This window comes from Sesamum indicum, linkage group LG3 (genome assembly GCF_026168435.1).
Source record: "Sesamum indicum cultivar Baizhima isolate 11 linkage group LG3, ASM2616843v1, whole genome shotgun sequence".
Taxonomy (NCBI): Eukaryota; Viridiplantae; Streptophyta; class Magnoliopsida; order Lamiales; family Pedaliaceae; genus Sesamum; species Sesamum indicum.
The window spans coordinates 19377291-19397377 of NC_142659.1; the positions used below are offsets into that span (position 1 = coordinate 19377291).

The window sequence follows — 20087 nt, forward strand, 5'->3', positions numbered from 1 at the left end:
TTGCATTTTAGTCCTTTATCATTTTATGATTGAAAATAGTTCCTGTAACATTTTCATTTTACATGCATGATTTTGGTCCTTATGCTACCGGAATTTGCAAATATTGTTAGAAAACAGCATGTTCCCCACACTTGCTTTTTTAATTTCGGGCTTTTGTTTCTATTTGGTCAATTTAACCGACCAAAATCATGAAAATTAAAGTTAGACGACATATTTACTACTCTAAAAATATATAAAAAAAAAAACCTAAAAATCAATATGTAAAAAACAAGAACCATAACTTTGCTTTCATGATAGCAGAAATTGATCAACGAGAACAAAGCTCAAATTAATATAAGCACGTCTAGGATACATATTTTTTTTCCGACAACATTTGCAAACTTCTGCGATTGAAAAACAAAAATGATGAAAAATAAAAAAATTATAGTACTTACTTGCTATTCTAAAAGGATAAAATACTAAATACCAAAATGCAAAAAATACCGGATGAAAACTGCATTTAAGCCTATACTACACAACATAAAGTTGAGTTCTAAATCAAGATTATTAGAAATCCATATTGTTTTGAGTTGCCAACCCCAACCCCAACAAAAAGAAAGAAAGAACATATGAATTCTTGACAACTTTTCCATACGGGATCTCTCCAAAATTTCCGTTTATACACACAGGAACATTGTAAAGTCGGTCATGGGATCTTGTTTTTGGACTGAATTAGTCGGGGAGTTGTTCAATTTCCCATTCTCCAACTCTTCCTCTTCAGCAACATTTTACACCTTCTTTCTTGGATTTTGCTGGGATTATTACCGGTATATGTCATTCAGAAACCTTGTGCCAAGCAATTTAGATCCGATCAGGCTGTAGTGCAGAACAGTGGAGACTTAGTACATGGGAAGAAGAACACAGATACCAGCAAGGACTTAGGAAAAAACGAGATCACTTTTCAAACTTAAATTATCGGGAAAACAACAGAAATTAAGGCTACATTTTCCGTCTCGTGTATTTCAAATGGATCTGAGACTATGGGTTAGTACATCATGCAAGAATAGTAATATATGTGACTGATGAATCTGCATGAGCACAAAATCTCAAGCCAAAGGTTCTGAGTTTTCGCTACAATGATCACGATTTAAAAATTATGGTGGATCAAATACTATTAACTACAGCAAAAAAATTAAATTTTTACTATATTTAATCAATAGTCGTTATGGTTTTTAGTCATAGCCAAAATATTTGCCACACCTGCAGAATCGACGGCTAATGGCAGTTGTGAAACCTTGATTGATTTGTATTTGCTATAGTTTTCTTGTTAATAGTTGAGTGACAAAAGAAACTAAACACTTAGGGGCTTTCCTTTTTACTACTCTCATTAACAACTAAAGCTAGAGCATGCAGAGATATATGAAGAGCACTTAGAACAGAAGGCATAAGCAGATGCGACAGTGTTTTGTGCTAAGGATCTATATACTCTTTACCTTTTGGTGGAAGAAAAACTGCAAGTGCAAAAAACAATCAGCGAAGGGTCTAGCTTTCCTCAAGAATAGAAACTAACTTGAAGAGACTCATTTCCCTGGTTCTGTTGTTCCTCCAGTATTTCCTTTGCTGAATCCACGGCCGAGGAGCTACAGCTTCGCAACTCGATTAGTTCAAGTGTTAGTATTTCACCTAGATCAGTTGGGATCCTTTCTAGTCTCGAGCAATTTTCAAGGCGGAGGTGCTCAAGCCTTGGGAAATTTGTGCTTTCGGCTTTCCAACACTCCAGGTCTGTGGTGTGAATTGCCAGGTATTTGAGTTGAGAGAATTCTCCTACAACTGGTTGCCACTCTCTACCAGAGAACGCATACCATAATAGTTTGAGCACTTCAAGATTGGGGCAAGGAACCAACAACGGTCATGTGGTCCCATGGAAATCGACAATCTGATAAAGTCAGCTTCTTCAGCGTTCGAGGGAAAGCAAATATGGGCGTTGGGACGTTGCAGGACACAGAACGGCGATAACTGAAGCGCAGTTTTTCAAGTTGACGTAAGTGGACAAGATTGTTGAGGCCATAGTCAGATCTTCTTGCAAGGGTGACAGCGCCATAATAAACGTTCAGTTTCTTCAGCTTTTGCATCATTCTGACCGCCTTCTTGCTGAAGTTGAAGTTTGTTATGTAAGAAAGAGTTTGTAGGTTCACAAGACAAGGAGTTCTCCTGTCAAAGTTTAGGCTTGAAGGATCGGCTAAGAAGCTCGTGTAGAACACGCTAATGTTGCTTAATTGTGGCATTTTCCATATTTCAACTGGGATGCAAAATGCATCTATGAACGGTCTAAGTGACGGCCCTCTATGAACAATTAAGGTCTGAAGATGATGAAGTTTCAGTATTGATGAAGGAAATGTGCAATAACCCCTGCAGTTTAGGGTGAAAGCGATGTACCTCAGATGGACTAGTTGTAAAATTTCGAGAGGCAACTCGTCAAAATATACTCTAGCGGCATCCAGGACCTTCAGCAGCCTGAAATGGAAATGGAAATATGACAATGCGCTGCCATAGGGACAGAAGTATAGAAGTGAACGGGCAGGTGAGTCGAGCAAGTCGTCATCATCATCCACAACATCAGTATGAATACTCAATCGACGCTGAATCTTTAGGCTATCTGGAAAACCGTTGGTATACCTCTCCGTGACATGATCAAGAAACTTCTCTTCTCTAGCTTTCCTCACACAGAGGTCCCTTAAAATATCATGAAGACTACATGTTTTGATCCTTCCGTTGTACTTCCATTTGTGAACTAGTATAAGACTTCTGTTAGCAAGATCCTCTATGCAGTCATCTGCAATCTCTTGAAAACTTTTATGACTGACAGGTCTTAGGAATCCCTCAGCTGCCCATAACTTACTGAGCTGGGATACACGGATCTGGTAGTCTTCCGGGAAAACTCCCAAATATAGGAAACATGCTCTCAGGTGATGAGGCAAGTGGTTATAACTCAAAGAGAATATCTTTGATAATTGCTCCTCATATCTGGTAGCTGCCATATTTAAATTTTCAGCAATATTTTCCCCAATATTCTTCCAGTGATCTATTCTGTTTTTGTCTTCCGCAAGGAGTCCTGCAACCAAACAGATAGCAAGTGGAAGTCCCCTGCAACTTTGTGCAATTTTCTTTCCCATATTTTCTAACTGAGGAGGGCAACTTTTCCCTGGAAACAGAATTTCAGTGAGCAGTATCCAACTCTGATAATGATCAAGAAGTCGCAACTGATGAATTGGGGGGCAGGAGTTGGCATAAACAGCAAGTTCCGACAGTCTAGTAGTCAACAAAACTCGACTACCATTAACATCATCTGGAAAAAAATTTCTCATCTCACTCCAAGCCTTGGTATCCCACATATCATCCAACACAACGAGATACCTTCTGCGTTTTAAGCATTTGTGTAGATGCACAGCTAATTTTGTATTGCTTTCTTGATCCATGTCGTCACCTAACATTTTCATGCTACCAAGAAGGCCTAGTAGGATATCGCGAACATGGTAGTTCTGCGACACAGTCATCCAGGCCCGTATGTCGAAGTAGTACCCAAGAGATGCATCATCAAAGATGTTTTTAGCTAGCGTAGTCTTACCAATTCCTCCCATCCCAACAATTGAGATGGTTTGGAGTTGAGACGATCCGCCACAAAGCCGAGCCTTTATTTGCATCAAGTCATCATCCAATCCCACCATCCTGACTTTGCTGCTGTTGGCACGTTGGGATGAACTAATAGGAGAAGCAGCACTGCGTTGGCAGTCATAGACTCTGCAGCTGTTCATATACATCATCACCTCTTCCACAATCAAATCAATTTCCTGTAATACCAACTGCAAATCTTGATCATGATGGCGTGCAGGAATCATGTTGTTGAGGGCAGAAATCATTTGCTTCGGAAGCCTCCATTCTCCAGGACTTGCTGATTCTGAAACAAACTGATTCGAAATTCGAGATTCAATCATATCTGCTGCTTTGTACGCTGCGTCTCTGATCCGAATTTCCAAACTCTCAACTGTTTCACCACCATTTTGTGAATATTCTTCAAGAAAAATCTGACAGAAAGTAATGTTTCCCCGAAGATCTTTAACCTTTTGTTCCTCAACTAGGCTCATGCTCAAGTATTCATCAAGATTCAGGATCTGCTCTAGTATTTCGCCTACTGAAATCAGAGCAGCATAAGCCATTCTTCATATATCGCTCAAACTTCAGCTAATCTTTTGACTGGATTCAGCAGACAATCTTTGAACAAGAAGAGCAAGAGAGAGAGAGATTAATTAAATCAAACTTCAACTCATGACCTCAAACTTGTTTATCCAACTCCTCGTTCACTAAATCAAAACATCATCAATGTAAACACAAATCTTTAACTAGCAGTTTTTCTAGGAAAGAAATTAATATTCAAGTCGTCCTACTTAAGGCCATGACAAACTCTTCCCGCCTACTTCGTATATTTTAATGTTGTTTTCGTATATTTTAATGTTGTTTTCGTATATTTTAATGTTTGTAGCTGCGGAATCTAAGAGAAACACCTTGACCAGCCCCTTTGATGTTGTGTCATTTATTAGTTTAATTAAGTTGTAATTTGATACAACACTAACATGCAGACACATAATTTTTTTTAAATAGGAGCGATAAATTATTATTATTAATTAAAATAAATTAATTACAATTATTCATATCATATATCAATATATAACAAATTATTACAATAGTTCTGCTGTGCAATAATATCAAATACATTAAATCATACCAACACCTACAATTTACATTGTTTTTGTCTTTATTAGATATTGATACTTATAAAAACAATTATAATCGAGTTATTTCAATTAATATACTAATTGATCATTTTAAATAAAAAATAAAAATAAAAGAACCATAAGAAAAACCTGAAAGATGAAAAAAAAAACCTAAAAGAAAAACCATAATAAAAAAATTAGGGTAAATTACAATTGACTATCCTAAGATTTGCCATAATTACAATTATTTTCTTATTATTCGAAAAATTACGAATACCCCCACAAGAATTAACAATTGTTGGATAAATACCTGTTCATGAAAACACATTCTAAGAAACAGTTGTTAGACAACAACTAATTCCAGAGGGTATTAATAATTTTTCAAATAACGATAAGGTATTTGTAATTATGACAAATTTCAGGAGAGCACGTTGTAATTTATCATAAAAATTAATGCAAACACCCCCATTATAATAGGTATAGACACTACAAAAAAATAAAAAAATGAGTGACGAAAAAGAATCAGTGATAATTTTAATATTGTTACTAATTATATATATATTTAGTAACAAGAATGTTTATTTTGTCACAATAATAATTTTTATGATTTTAATAATTACTGTTATTTTGTAAAAATTATTTTTAGCAAGACCTAGTGACAAAATACTGTGCCCAAAGTTCTCACTAAAACAATCAGTAACTCATCTATAGTGATCTAGTGACAACAAATAATAGTTGTCATTCTATTAAGTTGCCACTATAGTTGTGTCACTAATTGTATCCAGTGACACTTTTGTATACAATTTTTGTCACTAATAATTATATAGTGACAAGATCAAAATTATTATCACTTAATATATATCTTTAGTGACAACTTTAAAACAGTCACTTGATAACTTGTCACTAATACTATATTTTCTTGTGGTAAGCACCACCACCTACTATTCAGTAGAAACAACAGACATATTACTCAGTAGAAATAATATTTCCACGAATAAAACAGGGTTCAGACCTATAACCTCTAACGTCAATGGGTCTAAATTTCGCCAATTAAATTATGCCATATAAAATTAATCCTTTAAATTAAAAATTTACACGTCTTGTTCACTAATTATTGTACATGGTTTTGTATTAAAATCAATTTCGCAAAAGTAAAAATAGTGTTTCTATAAAAGACTATGTAATAACATAGTAAAATTGAAGTTTTTTACATTCTGATTTATAAAAATAAAAATTCTAATTTGGAAAACCCGAATTTCGTCCATGTCAACCGATTTTGGCGAATTATAAAATTCTCTATTTGCTAAAACTTATAAAATTATGGGTTATAATTTGCCACCAATACAGCTAAAGTTCTAAATTACAGTCCCCCCACTCCCTCGATATACAGGGCAATAAATACAATTTAACCTATCTAAATATAACACAATATCTAGTATAGAGAAGACAATATTGATCAAAATTAATTTTGAATTTGATCTGACAATTAAAAGAATTGGCAATTTGGGGACAATCCTAATTGAAATTCATAAATTAGCTAGATAAATGTATGTGTTGTGCATATAATTCGTAAATTTTCTGTCAATTTATAAATTTTTAGCCAAACTTGATACCAAATTCTCCTATACCTAACGAATAAAAATTGCAATTTTTGTCAATATTCAATTATGGAAGCTGAACACAATGCAAACTCTAGTCTTTGGTTAGCAGTTTTTCTAGCAAAGAAATATAGAATTAGAGTTTAAAAGAAAACAACAGATAATATAAAAATAGTCCTATTTCAGGTCGTAACTGGGGGCTTATGGATGGCCCTCATCAGCTCTTTCCACCCACTTCATATACTTTATGTTAGTAGTAGAGTGGAAAATTGAGACCAAATTGAGTTTGGTCGAATTTAAATTAATTATACAATAAATAATTTGTATATAATTTAAAAAAAATGATCAATTTGGAGCGTGGGTGTTATCATTTAATACAACACTAACATCTTATTAGTTGGGATTTAATGTCATATATTCCCTGTGGACGAAAAATTATAATTTACGTCTCACAACTTATTTTATTTGAATCAGGTGCATATCAACCATAGATAACATCAATTTTTAAATTATCAATTAACGTTAGATGCTAAAAAGTTGTTTAAAAACTCAGTCAATTAGGTCAATTTTTCATTATGACCTGTTAAAATTTGGAGGTGACAAGAAATAGGATAAATACAACATGCACTTTTGTAGTTTATTATAATTATAAATATCTCATTGTTTTTGAAAGTTATAAATATTCTCTTGAAATTACAAATACTCTAATAAATACTTTTTGTCATAGCCTATTGTGGGGGAGTATTTGCTAGGGTATTTGTAACTTTTCAAAAACTGAGAAAGTATTTGTAATTACGATAAATCTCATGAAGAGAGCCCGTTGTAATTCGATCATCCTTTTGATTGCAAATTTTTCGAGCTTGTGTTTTCTTCAGATAATTAATTTTATGATACTGGATATAATGGATTATACTATTACATGGGATTTATATTATGTAATGTATGGATGGATGATCACGGAGCCCATGACTCTTGTATGTTTATATTTATGGTTTGGGATCATATGCCTTGTAAAGTTTTCTTCTCTCTCTCTCTCGTTTCTTGACTCAAAATAATAAGGCTTGCTATCTTCCTCATTATATACTCCCACGACTTCTGATCGGGTTCTCTTTTCAGTTGTAATGAGAGTAATGTAGGACTTTTTTGGTGAGTTTTTTTATTTTAAAACAAGCTCATAGAGAAAAAAAACACACGAAGAATATTATCATGTACACAACGGTGCACAACCTTTGATAAGCCACTGGTAAAACTATTACGACACCACGTGGCGTTAGGCCTAATTATACAAATACCTTCTGTCCTTTACAAAATTGCAAGTACAATTCATGTCCGATAGTACGTAACAGGCTCTCCTTTCTCTCCATCAAGTCAAGCCAGCTATTAAACTTGCAAAACTTCTACTTAAGATTTTTTATAGGGTTGCACAAAAAACTAATGTATTTTGAATAATAAAAATGAGAAAGCATTGCCCGTATTAATTTTATTTAAATTAATATTTAATTATTATTCAATATTTTGTTGTACCATTGTTAATTTTTCTTTCTTAATTTCTCGATGATATCATACCTGAAGGCACCCTAAATTCTAGTCATCAGATCTTAAGCATGAAGAATCATAATTAATTTTATGCATATTTTGAAAATATATATCTCTGCTTAATTTTGCCATTGTATTGAACAATTAATGTTGATGGCAAAAAACAGTAGAATTCTAGCTAGATGGCTTTATTGCAAAGATCATGAGTACATAATTAAGGTTAATGATGCATAACCATTTCAAACAAAATTGGTTTTTCTCAGAGACAAAATAGTACGAACAATCCAAGGAACAAGGAACACAACGACGAACCATCCACGAGCTGCAAATTCTATGTTAAATTCCTTGTAATATAGTATATGTTAATTAAAAGACCACCTCGTTTAAAACCTCTAATTGTTAGAGAAGAGAATGTTTTTAATATTAATTCTTTTAATACGTCCCTTCACATGCAAATCTTGCTTGCAAAGCATTTTTATTTTATAAATGAATGACTGGGTTTCGAACCTAATATTTCTTGAGCTTGACTTTGATACAGTGTTAGACGGTAAAATTGTTTAAAAATTTAAATTCTTTTAGAGAAAAATTATTTAATATTAATAATTCTCGTAAAGAAATCAAATGTGTTTTACACGGAAAGGCTAATTATGGTTTGTCTCACCTATTTAAATCAAGTTTTCTTGAGTGTTGCTTTTCATCGACGAGGATATATGGATATGTCTTTTGTTCACCACATTGCGGTTGCCTAATTGTGCTTTTGGGACTTATCCCACTTGAAGGAGAAGTCGACCAAAAACATGGTCAATCGGGTAGTCAATATTGCAGAAGCCAGCATCGTTTATCATAGGGGCCTCCTTGATCAGCATGTACAAGAAGAAGAAGGCAGACATTTTACTGTGCTCTTAAGCCCGTGTGCTTACCATTGTCCAGTCCTATATGGGTCGAAATGATATTTTTTTTAAGGTTTTTGTTTCAGTACTATGTAAATGTTATGATATCTAATGCACCATTTTCTTCAACTCAGTCTTTCAACCATATTCATGCAGTACTTAGTGACAGTTTTTATAAGATTCTCGATACCCTGTCTCGAGATCCTTAACTTGAAACTTTGAAACAAATCATGAAAAATTGCTTTCATAACTGTTAACCTATGAGCAACCCAACTCTATTGGTTTAACCTTTCAATTTATGGGAATTTATTATGACATTGAAATGTCATTCAATATAAATAGTAAGCACAACAAAACACTTGTGCCAATGACGAATACTTACTCTATTCATTTGAATAATATTACTTTAACATAGATTTAGGAATAATTTTCAAAACAACCAATTTAATTGACTTGTGATCACCTATTTTAACATTTTTTTTTGTCCAAACAAACAATGAGAAATCCTTTTAATGCAAAACCTCTTGTGCATTTTAAGTGGCGCATCCCACACTGCTATTCCATAGTAAATATATATATTATATATATATATCGGAATTAATCCATAAAGGGTAAAACTTATATTATTGCAACCAAATCAAAAAAGAACTGTTATTGCTATTATTTGGACCTAAACTAAATTACTTTCCACCACCCTAAGTATCAAGATTTTTTTAATAAATGAGTTATAATTCCATCATAAATTTTTATTACCAATTAATATACATTAATTTTAATTATATCATCAATATGTATCACTATAACTAAATAATAAACTAATAACTATTATTAAAGTAAATAATTACATATATTGATTCAGCTCAAATTTATAATCTCTTAATTATGGAGCTCAATTTCGTCAAAAAAATTAAAATAGAAGTGATGAAACTAAAATAAAAAATAGCAAAATAAAATAATATGGAGGATATTGAATTTCATAAGGGATTAGAGTTAATAAATGAAAGCTTAATCCAACCAAAAAACAACAACCATAGATAAATTAATTAAAGCGTAATCCTCATCCATAATTAATTAATCTAACGACCCAAAGAGAGGGCAGCCGTTGTATCAAGCCTCCATGCAAACCCTCCACGCCCCATTCTCCACACATCGCACGGCACCGTTTGCGAGTTCTTCTCCTTCCCGCACGTGACCACCCTCACCCGGCACGTGAAACCCGCGCAACCCATCGGCAGCTCCGCCACCTTCTCCTCCTCCTCCACCACCTGCGCCACCACTTCCTCCTCCTCTCCCGCCCCCACCATCCTCTTGTACGCAGAGTTTATCCACCTCACCCTGTTCTGGCCGTCCGCTACAAACCCTGGACACGCGTCGGCATGCAAACTCATCACCTTCTCCTCGTCTGTACGCCCTAGGCTGTACCACCCGTAACAATCCGCCACCCACGTCTCCGTCACGGATTCCACCATAACCCAAGAGTCCACCACCACCCGCCGGCCCATCGCCACCGTCGGAGCCTGCAACCTCACGTGACCCACCCCCGAACCCACGTGACCATCATCTCCAAAGCTCAGCCACAGAGGAAAACCCTCTTTCGACTGTCTCTTCGGATTCAAGTCAGGGTTCTCCGGAAGTAACGGAAGCGTTTTACCAATCTCATCTCCATCAGAAACCGATCCGCCGGAGCGACTTTTCCTCGGTGAAGTATTTTTCCTTCTGCTACGACCCCTCTTCACATTACTACCCGTAGCACCACACCTTCTTTTCCCACGCCCAGTTCTGACAGAGGGGACGCCTCTTTCCGACGTGGAGGAGTCGGCGGAAAGAGAGCCACCACCTGCGGCTGGTTTCGGAGCTATGGGACGAAATCTCTGCATTATCCTGTCCACCTTAGACACATCGTACCCGCCACCAGCGTATCTTGCTATACAGCACCCTCCTCCTGCCCTTCGGTCCATTAGTATGTTCTCTGACTAACTCTGCAACCATCCAAAAATGAGAAAACAACTCACACCCAAGAACTGGATAACCAGTGGAGGTTGATTTATACAGCATGGGCAGGAGGTGCTGGCACGAGCGAAGAGTGTGTTTCAATGTTAACGCGTGTGAGAGAGGTGGTTGGAGGTGGAGGTAGCCAATGAGAGGAGGTAGGGGGAGCTGCCAATGAGAAGGGGGTGAGTGGCGCGTAGGGGTCTACGGTCGGGACCTCATATACGGCGGTGGAACTTCCAGAATGAGGTGTGCGTGTTCGAATGAGATTTGAAGTGTGAGCGGGTTCATGTGGGACTGCGCCACGTGGGTGGGTGGATGATGTGGGAGTTAGAAACTTTCAGAGTCTTGTTTGGCTTCAAAGGCAAAGTAGAGAACAGTAGATGACATTGGGTGTGATTGTTTGTGATAATTTCCTGGAAAAGGATAGCCGTCGTCACCTATATTGCCATATATTCATGGCCATCTTAATTGTTTGGATAATTGCAACAATTTTTTGTTGAATATTGATTTAAATATAGAATCTTTTTTTTTTTATTTAAATTAGGTCCGATTGAAATAAATTTAATTTTATAGCTTGCAAATGTTTTATAAATATTATGTGATGAATTATTTTTTTTGTATATTTTATATGAGAAGTATATTATACCTGCTACATAATAGATTTTAATTTGATTAAATTTAATCTAAATTAGAATTTTCTTATAGATAGACAGTTTTAATTTTTTTTTAAAAGAAAACCACATCAACTTTTTTAGCTTTTATTGTCATTTACTATATCTAATCATTAGTTTCATTGACAAAATTTGAGAATATCAACATCAAAGTTGAAAAATTACATAAATCTCCTTCAAATATTTTCTTTCAAATATATTCATGCGTAAGCGAATTTCAATTTCACTACAAGAATTGAAGAATCTTCAGAAAAAAATTTAAAATTAATGGGAGACCAATCTACAAAACAAAAATTAGCATTCTGATTCTTAAGTTAATAAAATTTGACTGAAAGAAATGAAGGAAAAACTTAAAATGATATGAGGATAATGTTAAAGTACGATGATAAGAGTGATATAATTCGTGTGGAGTACAAAATGTGAGCCAAAAGTAGCTGCAAAATCAAGAGAAAGATAAGAGTTTGAGTGTGTGAATAGATGTTACCAAGTGATTGCGTAGAACTTCTATATATGGACCTTTGTAGAGCAGAATTCAGAGAGTAGTTAAGGTGAATTCGATGCCACTGGATAGCTGTACAAGTTAGCTAAATAACAGAAAAACAATCTTACAATTTGTACTTATCTTGAAAAAGTTATGATAGTTTGACTGAATCTTGCCCAGTTTGTCCGAATATTTGGGGTGTCGGTCAGCTACTGGTCATCAGTAAGCTTGCCACCAAACCGCTGGGAGTTTGCTATAGATATTTTAAAGTGAAGTGTAGCAATATGAATGATGTGTCCGCTTAGTAGTTTGATGATGTGGCGGGCTGATGATGGGCTTGCCCTGGGTCTATTAATTTAATTGAAAAATAATTTTCTTATTTACCTGCTCGTGAGCCAGCCAATTTAATACCAATTTGATAGAAGGGTATGCCTTAAACCAATACAAAAAACGTAGTGGTGGCATCATCATATATATTGATCCTTGGAGATTTTAAATTTTATTATATCTACTTATCCTATTAATGTTAATTTGTCGTCATCTTATAAGGGAAATATTATTTTCAGTTCTACATGCATAATAGGGTTGTCGCTTTTAGCTCAAACTTATCAAAATATCTAATATACTAAAAGATGTCGCAAATCTCATTTATTTTACAACACCTTGGGAGCTAATGAAATCATTTTAGTAAAATTTAATTATCTTAATTCCCGAGGGATTGCACCAAAAATTCCAGACACAGTTCGAAAAGGTTAAATCTTTGATGATTCCATCATATATGATTGATTTGCGAAAACTTTTGGATAGGTATCCTACATCTGCACCAAATTTTTTCTAGTTAAAGAATCTCTTTCTAGTTGCTTTGAAACAATTAGGAGATTCTCCAGAAGAAATATGGACTTCTTGCGGCAACATACTTGGTCCCGCTTATGGAGTTAAATCAATACATTCTAAAAAGAAATATTTGAATATCAATCTCATTAATATGATCGATCTCATGCCAAATCCCATCAATCAAATCACTTTTTTGAGAAATACGAGACACCTAAGTCATACAAGTAAAGAGATCGTAAAAATTATAATTTATGTTCCATAGCTTACACCGTTTGCGATTTTGATTCCACTATTTTACCCTTCACCACATTAATTCCATAAGTGTCAAAAAAATTGTAATTTATGTCCCGCTCATTTTTCATTAGATTCTTGATGGAAGGAACGCGTGTTAACTTAACCAACGTTTGACTGCAATAGTTTGGAAAATAGCTATTTACGTCCCACAACTTACAGTGTAATGGAACCAAAATCACAAATGGTGTAAGTTATGGGACGTAAATTGTAATTTCATAATATTGCAGTCAAACGTTAGTTAAGTTAACGGAGCACGTTCATCCTTTCGTCAAGAATCTAATGGAAAATATGAGTGGGATGTAAATTGCAATTTTTTTCTACACTTATGGGATTGAATGTGGTGAGGGGTAAAACAATGAGATTAAAATCACAACAGTGTAAGTTGTAGGACATAAATTGCAATTTTTCACACTATTGCAGTCAAACGTTGTCATTGTCTAGATCAAAGAGAATTGACTTCTCTTGTGGGAAGGTGTATGACAGAATTTATCAGCTTTGTAAAGCCAAAAATCGGCTAGGGTTTAGTTAGTTAAGAGGTAGGAGAGTATGGATAAGCTAAGTGAGTCCTAGTGTGTTGAGACTAGGTTAAAACACTTATCAACTCTCTAAAGTTTTGCTTCTTGTCTTGCTAGAACAAGAAGGAAGTGATCCTCAATAATTGGAGTGGACACCTTTGGAGAATCTCAACACAAAAATCTTGTGGTCAACGAATCCGGTTGTAGAGGAGTCAACACAAGAAGCAGAACGAAGAAACAACAATGGTGAGGTTTCAGTTTATTTTCTATAATCCCTCGATTTTCTTTCAATTCTTGGCATGTATTTGTTATTTTATACACCAAACGTTCAAAACAGATCAAGAGTACACTTCCACACTTTTTGGGCCGATCCGCTTCCTTCAGGTATATATATATATATATATATATAGGTTTTTAATTGATTTTTAGTCTTATAATTATAATTATTTGACACTTGAATCCTATAATTTATGAGGTTTGCAAAATAGCCCTTCACCTTTCTTAATTTCTCAATTTTAGGATAAAATTTTACCAGCATTTCACAGCCGCCTGAATTGATGAAACTTTCCAACCAACTTTGAGATTCCAACCAAATTTTTCAAAAAATCGCAAAGTTTAGAAAGGTGGAGGACTATTTCCAACTCTTATAGGACCAAAATATTAAAAAAATAATAATAATGACATAACTAAAAATACAATGAAACTTATATAAAAATCTTTACGTTCCCAAAGTTTAATTAACTAAATGTAAAAGTTTATCCGAACATAAATTTCAAATGAATTCGGACATACCACCCATAAGCATCTGTACACCACACATTAATTCATTACATTTTATTTAATCAATGATGTTAGATTAAGAAGGGGAAGAAGATGGGATAACTACAGCAGAAAAGTAAGACCTCTGTTCTTGATATTGTCACTCTCTCTTGCTTCCCAAATTTAGATAAGGACCTGTCTCTTCCCCCATTATTTAAAACTCATGCATCCAATCCAATCATGTTTCAACACTTCACTCCAACTAATTAATAGATATGGTCTCATTTTCTTTTTTAATTCTTTTGTTGTTTGGTTACAAAATTTTATTTTGCTATAATAATAGGTTTCATGGTGTTACTAGTAATTATTGTGATGAGATAAGAAATATCATTTAGTATGATACTTTTAGTTATAATTTTATAATTATCACTAAATATTATTTTTTTGTTACACAGTGACATAGGTCAGAATTAAATCTATTTATCAATGGGCGGGCAATACCAGGCCCACGTGTATTATAATAGCTAACACTCAAATTCGGACGCAATATATTTATATTAGATCTAAACTCGAACTGATGATACTTGTTGAAATAAATATTTTGGATATGGACTGTAAAATATCATAGGATGAGTAAAATTTAATACTCTCTAAACTTCATATTCATCTGTACGTTACTTTAAATCATTGAATTTATAATTTTTTAATAAATCAATCTACCAGTTTTACTTGTCATTTAAAATTCTCAAATTGGCTACACATGTATTATTAATCTTTATTTATTTTTTTTACGTATTTGATGATGTTTTAAAAAACTTTACCAGAGCTTTTTAGTATTATATTCATAGTGACAACTCTAAATTAAGTTAGACTTTAAAAAGTGAACAAATACGTAAGAAATTTAAATGAGTGAAGCTCAATAATATGTGGAACTGATAAAATTACTTGAATTTGCATTCTAAAAATCTTACGAAATGAAAGTTGAATGTATTTTTAAATGGATTAAAAATTGTATTCTAACATTAAAATGTGTTTTTCACACTTATCTGTTTTTTTTTTCTTCAATTTTTGTTCCTATATCAAATATATGCCGATTATGTAATTAATTAATAACGGTGTACTATTTAAAAAAAATTAAGATCATTATATATATATATTTCAACAATATTTAATTTACACATGCCAAGAAACTAAAAAGTTTTTAATTTATTTTATCGATCACAAGTTCATAAAATATTATTAATAAATTCTAGTTTTACAAAACTTTATCATTTGATTATTGATGTAAAATTAATTCTTGAGAAATTTTATTTTCTCAAACTTATTATAAAAAAGTAACACAAAATGTAATGGATATAGATCCAAATCTGACCCAATTATTTGCAGTATAACAAGGATAAGGAAGAAAATGCAATTTATCCTAATGTGATATGAGAAATGAACAAAAAAAAAATCCTGTGAAAAATAAAATAATAAATTAATTACCCCCTCTGTGTTGAAAATGGAGCAATCACCCTCCTAGTTAAACCATTGATGGGTGGTAATTTGCTTTATTTTTTGCAACACATGAGGATAATTTACTAATTCTTTTTTTACATGAGAATATTTGCTATTTCACATATTACAAGGAAATAAATTGCATTTAACCCTAAAAATAAGATTCAACAAATATTTTACAAGTACCGTCTAAATAACGTATATAATAACAACTATACGTATTTAGTGAATATGAGTCTAGTTGGAATAACATGTCACCTATTGACAGCAATCAAGATTGTTGTCTCAATCTTCTTAATAATTTGATCTTTGGTTTGGATAGGGAACGAAGGATGTGGGCTTTTGCCACGTGTTGAAGTGGGCAATTAAAAGGTTGGACTTATTTTTTCCATGAGAAGGCGTACGTCTAAAGAAACTGGCGGAAGGAGTGCTGCATGCTTTTATGGGGACAGAACTACCAACTTTTGGACGTGTTATTCTGTGCTACTTACATGCCTAAGATGCCAAACCTTGGCCGCACTTGAACATGCTTTTTTCACTCAAAAATTATACTTGTATGATTTGGATGCACAATTTCATTTCTTCAAAATATATATATATATATACAATTTTAGTCCTGTAATTGATAGGGATGATATTTTTAATTTCGCATGAATTGATTTTTGTAATTTAATACTGTAACTTTAAAAGTGGGCAATTTTCATCATTTTGGCTAGGATATCGTATGTGACTTGCACATGACGTAATTAAATTGCAATTTAGTCCTGTAACTTAGAGGGTATTGGCATTTTTAATCGTATAACCTGGAAGAGTTGGCAATTTTGGTCTTGTATGAATTTATTTATATGACTAAAATTGTAAGTAAATTACAATATAACGAAAAAGAACTAAAATTGCTATAATAATAAAGTTATAGAATTAAATTATAAAAATTAATTTGTACAGGATGAATAAATACCAATCTAAAGTTCCAATTTTCACTTTAATTTCATTATAGATTTAGGAATGGACATAAGATGGTAAGACGTTTGTTTGCTCAAGTTGATTGTTGACACATGCAGATAATTATGTGATTGAATTTATTTCGTTATAAGTTGATTACATCAATCCAAAAAAAGAATAAAATTTGGGGCGGATAGAATGACCGTTCCAAAGCCAGCTTTTAGTAGGAATGTTTATTGGAATTATCAAGAAATGGAATTACACTGCTGACATCATTCCTTTTATATTCTATCCTTCAGTTTTGGAATGGCAGGTCCGTTACTATAATCGTTCTAATTATTTTGTTATAAGTTGTGTTCCTATTATCGTGCTGAAATTAGAAAGATAAAATATTATAATACAGTTTAGAACGCTTTTGCAACCATTGAAATGGCCATGCTTTTAGTGGTATTATGTAATCTTTGATCAATAATGATTATAAATATAGTTACATTTGTACAATAATTGTACGAGTAGTACAAATATATTGGAAAATATTATCTAATTACCAAATAACTATAAGGGTAAATTACAACTACTATATCCCTTGAGGTTTGACATAATTACATATATCCCTTTGTTATTTGAAAAATTATACATATCCCCTGCAAATGAAAAATAATTATCTATTCCCTAAACAGTGAAGTGGACATTACTATTTTACTCTTATTTTTTTAAAAAATAAAAAATTTAGTTTAGAAAATATAAAAAAATTAAGGGTGGGCAAAATAAATAATCTATAGGGAATATTAGTTCATAAAAATATTTTAAGAATTTATAAAATATATGTAAAATTATAATTTATAATCCAAAAGAGGATTTTGGCTAGTTCACTACAAAAATTGGATGGAAACCTTACGGAATGAGCTCGTTGTTGGACGGACGTTAAAATTAAAAAGGTATTTGTAATTTTTCAAACAACGAGGAAATATTTATAATTATCTCAAATCTCAATAAAGGTGATTTTACTTTACCCTAATTATAATACTTCCCCAAATAATTGATAAAGCATCTCTTCATTGTTGTTGTTGTAATTGTATATAGCACTATACAGATATTTATTAGCATTCAAATGCAACATATAAGCTACTTGAAAGTTTATACTTATATAATTGTGTGGATTATCATCTATCATATTCCAAATATTCGATCTCAACATCTGATTAAAAAATCCGATTATTAGATATAATCAAACTGACACTAATCTAATTGCATTGAAGTTCGACATACATCGGAATAACAAGTCTATTAGTTGCGAGTAATTTGTTACAGAATTTGTGATAGAATTTGAAACAGCCAAGCTAAGGCATCCAAATGTCTCTAATCCGTCTCCAATTCAAAATGCAACTTGTGAAATGACGTTGTTTCTATCAGGGAGGAACGTTCCGTCACTAATTCAGTCCCAATTTTTGCCATGGATATTGGTCCCAATTAAATTATTTAATTTTCATGAATCACTTCTGTTTTAATTATTAAAATAAACTGACACATGAATCAATTAATTTAACACTTAACTAATTGATCCCTTCCACAAATTTATTTTAATAATTAATTTATGTAGTTCTATCACGGATTTCTGTGGAACTTTTTAGGCTCATTATTTAGCTAAATTTAGGTTTGTATCACTCGGCAAAACGCGGTCAAAAGTTCATATCTTCGTCTAGATAAATTCAAATCACAAACCAATTATTTTATTATTTAGCTGACACGTGCAGCTTTTCTAACTGTATATGGCTTTCCCTAACCGCTTATTGGACCTTGCTTATGGTACCTATAATTGACACTCTGTGCAGTCATTGTTCCACTATACAACCATTCAAGGTAGGAAAAAATTCTAGTTCGGATCAAGTTTGATCGAACCAAACTAATCATAGAGCAAGTGTGATACATTTACTATGTGATTGGACATTTTTTTTAATTGTACACCAATCACACGACAAGTATATTTCACTTACCATATAATTAATTCACGTTTGGCTGAAAGGTCCAGACTAGAATTTACCAGGTAGGTAAAGCATCAAATTACTCATACCATACGTAATAATTCGTTTAAAACTTCAACATAAAAGTCATATAGAGGTAGAATGGTGCATACATAGATTTTGCTACTTACATAAGACTAATATCAAGAGAAAAAGGAACATATATAGATAAAACTAGTCATTTAATTGTCTTGATCTTACAGTGATTTAATTAGTACATAGAAAGTTCTTCAATCCTTTACCGTATTCCCATGACTTATTATAAGTTATAATGCGTATAATAAATATATCGAGAATGACGTAATTTTTAAATAAAATATTAAATAGTACTCATGCTTTTGCCGCTATCTTTTCATATTTTATTTCTATTAAAATTCAAATTTTCGTTTCATTTCCTTCTAAATAACTTGACAACATAATCTTCCCAATTTATTTTGTTAAATCCCTCATATTCTTAAAGTTGTTGTTCTTGATAACATATCTAAATTAAGTTATTTCAAAAATCTTATATTTTATTTTAATAAATATAATACTTTTCAAATATCACTTTCTAAAGTATTTTTCAAACATAAATTTTTTAGTATTTCTATGAATTTTTCATCAATACCTTACCTTTCTTGGAATTAATTAACCACCTCTACATATAGTCAAATATGTGGTTAATAAATATTAAGTTGGACAAATCAATTATATTTAATTAATCGGCTATATCATCCTTAATTCAGATGAGATATTTAACCAATTATAAATAAATAATTAAATTTGTCAAATATTCAATTAAACATTAAATCGAATGAAGTTGGCGTTTAAGAAATTTATTCATCACGTAACACGTTGATATCCCTATTTACTTGTAGTTTATTTTTTCTTTAAGTAAGAACAATAAACTATTATAATTGAAATAAATTGATTACAATCATTCATGTCGGATATCAATCATTACAAATCATACTCTAGTTAATAATATCAAATAAACGAAATATAACCAACTTCTACTATTCAGTAACACAACATCCCACGCAAAAATTTGAACCCATAACTTTTAAAATCATGGGGCCTCAATTTTGCCAACTGAGCTAGGTCTCATTTATTGGAATTGAAGATAACTGAAATATTTTTCCCATCTTTATTTTAAGTTGAGAAAAAACAAAAAATTGACAAAACTAAGGTTTTTAGGGAATAACAAATGGTTTCAGATTCTCCTGATTAATTAAAAGCAATGATATCAAAAGTCAATAACATCATAAACGGAAATTCAGTTAAATTTTATGGAATTATATATGGGTCATTAAAACTAACGTTTCCATCA

The 20087-nt window shown here is 32.6% G+C and overlaps 2 protein-coding genes across 2 annotated transcripts; both read right to left on the bottom strand.

The window, feature by feature from the left end:
• Positions 1 to 303: 303 nt before the first annotated feature.
• LOC105158126 (putative late blight resistance protein homolog R1A-3) lies at positions 304 to 4326 on the bottom strand. Its single transcript, XM_011074764.3, is given in 3 exon segments — positions 304 to 855; positions 1473 to 1871; positions 1873 to 4326. Coding segments are annotated over 2 exon segments (2661 nt in total). The 5' UTR covers positions 4194 to 4326; the 3' UTR covers positions 304 to 855; positions 1473 to 1531.
• Positions 4327 to 9720: 5394 nt separating this feature from the next.
• On the bottom strand, positions 9721 to 10971 carry LOC105158082 (uncharacterized). Its single transcript, XM_011074709.3, has one exon. The coding sequence runs from the start codon at positions 10728 to 10730 to the stop codon at positions 9849 to 9851; it is 882 nt and encodes a 293-aa protein (XP_011073011.1). The 5' UTR covers positions 10731 to 10971; the 3' UTR covers positions 9721 to 9848.
• Positions 10972 to 20087: the final 9116 nt, after the last annotated feature.

Coding starts and splice junctions, on each gene's coding strand:
- LOC105158082 (XM_011074709.3), bottom strand. CDS start 10,730: ATGGACCGAAGGGCAGGAGGAGGGTGCTGTATAGCAAGATACGCTGGT.